General features: G+C 30.6%; 1 protein-coding gene across 1 annotated transcript; it reads left to right on the plus strand.

Moving 5' to 3' along the window:
- The first annotated feature begins 3186 nt into the window (after positions 1-3186).
- On the plus strand, positions 3187-3519 carry LOC108476953 (protein SOB FIVE-LIKE 4-like). Its single transcript, XM_017779339.1, has one exon. The coding sequence runs from the start codon at positions 3187-3189 to the stop codon at positions 3517-3519; it is 333 nt and encodes a 110-aa protein (XP_017634828.1).
- The last annotated feature ends 1504 nt before the right edge of the window (positions 3520-5023 follow it).

The following is a 5023-nucleotide window of genomic DNA, read 5'->3' on the forward strand; positions in this document are numbered from 1 at the left end:
TTTTTGTTTTAAAATAATTTTATTAGGTGTCCGATCACACCTACAATGATCGGTGGCGACTCCTTTTGTTAATAAAATCGAAAGTTGATTTTTAAATGTTTAATAAATCGCCCCAATTAGCGACCAAACGAAAGAGAAATTTTTTTTTGTCGCTACACCAGTCATCATTTGAATTTTTTTTAAAAATTTAATAATTATTTTTATATTTTTTAAATTTTATATAAATTTTAAAATGTTTACACAATCTTAGAACTTCATGTCATTATATTTTCAGTGATGAAATTAAGAAAAGTTATAAAAATTTTTTAGTGAGGAAAAGGAAACACTAATTTTTTTAGGTTTCAACACTAAATTAATTACAAAAACAACGTTTGAGTGAAAGTAACACATGTAAACTTGTCCTTATAAAAAAAGGTATGATCCATCATAGGATGATCATTAAGAACTTATAAATTATCTTTTTCGATTAAAGCTTGCTTAGCTAAACAATTCACAACTTAATTTTGTTTTCTCGAAAGATACAGTAGAAATTATTGATTTTTCTGAAATAAAATATTGTGAAAAAGTTAACAAATTTAAATATTAATATAAACCAAATAAAAAATTTAGGGAGGAAATTAAAGAAGAAAGGATTAAATGTTATGTTTTTTTATTAAAGAGTAATGATTTAGGCACTGTTAATAATGGGGGACAATTGTTGATATGATTGGATTGATTATTGAATGGTTGGTTTTGCAAGTTCGTAGTTGGGTGTGGATATATGCTTTCAGGATATTCTTTGGTTATCTCATCAAATTTTCAAAATTTTAATTCCAGCACGATCCAGGGTCAATAGGGCTTCCATATTTGTTCTTGACATTTATTAATTTGAATTTTTCACTTAAATTATTCAATTTAAAACTAATTAACTATATAAAATCGCAATCAAATCCATCTAGATATAGGCTCATTTTACATTCTCATGTTTGGATTTTAAATATTTCCACGACCACACTTTCGAATTTATAATGATTATTTTGAATTTTAACTAATTAATGATGTAATCACTTTTTATAAATTATTATTATTATAATTTATAAATTTATTTTAACATCATAAATATATTTATTACCATATAAAATGTAATAAAAATAATATTGATAATAATTTATGAAAATTGATATTAAAAATATTAAAGGAATTAAACTTGTTAAAGAAAAAACACAAATTCTATAACAATGATAATTTAGTAAATTTTATATTCCATCAACCAAATGATAATTTAATAAATTTTATATTCCATCAACCAAAGATCAAAATCATAAATTCCAACTAAATGAGTCAAACAGAGTCGATAATTTGTTAGGATTTTTTTTTAATATGCATGTAATAAAAAAATAATAAATAAAGCTATCAAAAATTTTGAGCCCAAATGACAAACCAGATTTGGGTTGGACTTCTTTTTTGGGCCAGTCCACTTGGCTCAAACGGTCAGAATTGATCAGGTCAATAATAATAAGCTGGGTTAGGTGCGCGTGCTCCGAATCTACATTCGGGTCTTGCCAAAATCAGAAAAAGAATAGGGTAAATTCCACCTAAAGTCACTAAACTATTAGTAAGTTTACAATTTGGTCACTTAATTTTAAAAAGTAACAAAATGGTTACTAAATTGTTTGAAAGTTTTCATTTAAGTCACTAAATTATTTGAAAGTTTTTGTTTAAGTCACTAAGTTGTTAAGGTTTTTTTTTAAAAGTTTGGTTAGCGAGTTTTAAGTTATGATTAAACAATCGGTACGATGGATTAGTACCTATTGACGAGTAAAAGAATATACTTTAGATCTAATTCGATCTAACAACCAATGTAGGAGACCAGAGAAAAAATTTGTTTTGGTCTTAGTTCATAAATTCGTGATGTTTAAAATAATTTCATGAAAAAAATATTGAATCGTAAAAGAAAAGATGAAGGAAAGCTTTTAATTGGTACAAATAGCATGAACAAAGAAGAAAAGAAGACCATACAATAAAAATTTTTAAATTCAGATTTAAATTCACTTAAATTTTTGTCTTTAATTTTTTGTCAACCTAAAACACTAGCCTAAGTGCGGGAGAACTAGAGAAAGGAACTTCAACGGCAGGGATGGTAGTGAATAAATCTACATCCTATCCGAACAAAATTAATTACATAAAACAGATAAAAACACCCATGATTTAAAAAAAAAAGGATCCGAAGGGAGCGTCAGACAGGCAAGCAGTTTCACTATCAAACCTAATTTAATATCAAACCTTCAACAGCCAGACATCAACAGATGTAGGTAAAATAAAATAAAATTTAGAGTAAAAATTAAGTTATCAAAAAAGTGTTTTTATGATTACATTAATTTAAAATTTTCCAACAAATCTTGAAAAATCAAAACCATTATCTCTTCCTTTATATTGGCCGGTTGATTAATTTAACATGTAAAACGTGAAGATGCTTAAAAGTCACTAAATTAGTAATTATTATATTGTACTGTAAGAAATCTTCAAAGCATAATCCATACAGTGCCCTAGTTGTCGGGAAACATATTATACATAGCCAAATTCATGGCATTGGGACAGTGGAGATTTTTCTTTCGATTTTATTATTATCTTTTTGGAACATTTTGCTCTTACTTTTGTCTTAAAACTTACAATAAAGTGGAGGATGCTGTAAATAATGTTACATTCCCTCCTGTCTATATCTAAATTATTTAAGATATAACCTTGATTCATTGAATAGATCCAGTATAAAATTCAAGTTATGTATATAAAATTTACATGTATCAAACATGATTGTGTGCAATATATTAAAAGACTCATTTAATTTGTGTAAGTGAATTTGACCTGTGAAAGAGAAAAAAAAAATATACATGATAAAAATTAATTCAATGTGAATCATTTGAATATTAATCACTTTTCCTGTGCTAGCCATGGAAATAAATTTCACATGATTCACAAATGCCAGTTCAATTTACTTATAATACAACTTGGTGGGCCCTTGACAAATCATTGGCATTAGACATTAAAAATGCTTTGAATTTTCTTGTAACCGTGTGAATTTCGGCCTCAATTGAAAGAAAATTAAACATTGGCAACAAATGTTATAAATATTACTTTTACTCTCAAAGTGAAGATCATTTTTCTTTAATTTTCTACTTTTTACCATATAGAAATAAGCTTTGTTTTGTAATGGACCCTTTCAAACAGTTTCTTCGTACTGAAGAATGTAGCAGCGCAGAATCTGGGTGGACCCGGTACTTGGTTTCTCACCAGGAAGACCGTTATAACGAGTATCGGAATATCGAAGATAATGGCGAAGGAGCCAGTGATGATTCAATGGTATCTGATGCCTCGTCCGGTCCTAGTAAGCATCGGTATAAACACGAGGACGGTGAATGTAAAGGGAGTCATGGCAATGCTCATCACAAGCATGGTTCATGCAAGGAAGTGAAGAACGAGGCGAAAACGAGCGGTAAATCGAAGCGGAGACAACGTGGTTATCAATCGAAACATCTTAAGTGAGGTTTAGACAGCCTGCAAACATGTTGCAGACAAGAAAACGAGTATGATCATAGTATGCTTCTCTCTTTTTTCAGTAACAATAATCTGATTGTTTTTGCAATGTTTCTTACGATTCCAATCATAAATGATCAGGATATAACGAGTTTCACCGACTAGTCGAATCATTGCATTTTGCTTTTCACCGATTAGTAATATTCATGTGTTTGTACGAACAAAAAAGAGTAATATTTCCCAAAGCATCTGCAACCCAATTGGCTTACTCGAGGGCTTTATATAGGCTAAGGACATCTAAATAAAACTCTTAAGTATATATATCCTTCTAGTGCTTGTCTTACTGGAATACATTGGTAAGGGAGGGAGGAGGAAAAAACCTTTATATAAGTTAACTAAGTACATCCAAATAACACCCTCAAGTATATGTATCCTTCTAATGATTGTCTCGTGGTTACTTTGTTTCACTGTTGTCAAGCTGTCGATTTCTGAAATTACTTTGCGTGCTCCTCTGTTCTAGGCTCGTGTTAATCCTTTTAGAGCTCCCCAAAACTCAGCTTCAAGTACAGGATACGACCTAATGTTTCTAGCAAATGCCCATTTTGACCTATCATTGTGATCCCTCGCAACACCGCCTGCTGCAGCCATATCGACTTAGCTCTTTAGCTGTCTTGAACCATTCGGTGTGGAAAGATCCCTCTATATCGACCCTTTTGTAAGTACAGGCATCCAAATAATCTTGTTGGGGTTTGAACTAGATTAGCCAAGACTCGCCTCCTCTTATCAGAGATGAAATTAAATTGTAATTTTTACGATAGTAAAAATATAATTTCACCATTTTAATAACCTATATATTTATAATGTTTAAAGGATTAAATTAAAATTTTATCTTTTTTAAAGGAAGTGAAAGTGTAATTTTACTTTTATTAATTTAAAAGTGTAGAAATTTTAAAGAGTCTACATGGAAAACTTTCCAGGAGAACCGACCCTTGCCACCCCTAGCTATGCACCTGCCTCCTATAAGTGTCGAAATAAGCAAGACTAACTAACATAGTGGGGGTGCTAATGCCCGAGATGATAGCAAGACGAACTCTTCTCCAAGTGGATTGCCTGTCGATGATTACCTTTGCAAACTCTGGATCGACGAGAAGGTATGCAAGATTAGCAGCTTGTTGTACAGTCCATTAACCGGTGCCCTTCATGCCGGTTTTGTCCAAGACCTTATCAACTAAATAACCATCTCTCCTATTGTCCAAAAGCTCCCCCTTGTTTCACTCCGAGAAAACGCTTTGTAGTTCTTCATTCAATAATTTTCCAACAGATTTTAGCAAATCATAAGCTTCCACACTTTTAATATCTCTTACATGAGAAGTTGATTGTTTGATAAAGAAAATCAATCAAAAGGTACCGGCATTATTAACTGGGAACCAAAGTATAAACCTAAAAGAATTTATAGCAGATTCAATAAATCAATGAATAAGATCTCCATGTTACTTAAATTCATCAAATAACA

Source organism: Gossypium arboreum, chromosome 7 (genome assembly GCF_025698485.1).
Source record: "Gossypium arboreum isolate Shixiya-1 chromosome 7, ASM2569848v2, whole genome shotgun sequence".
In the NCBI taxonomy this organism is placed as follows: domain Eukaryota; kingdom Viridiplantae; phylum Streptophyta; class Magnoliopsida; order Malvales; family Malvaceae; genus Gossypium; species Gossypium arboreum.

What these genes read in the sequence shown, in the direction of transcription:
- LOC108476953 (XM_017779339.1), top strand. Translation starts at nt 3,187, where the DNA reads ATGGACCCTTTCAAACAGTTTCTTCGTACTGAAGAATGTAGCAGCGCA.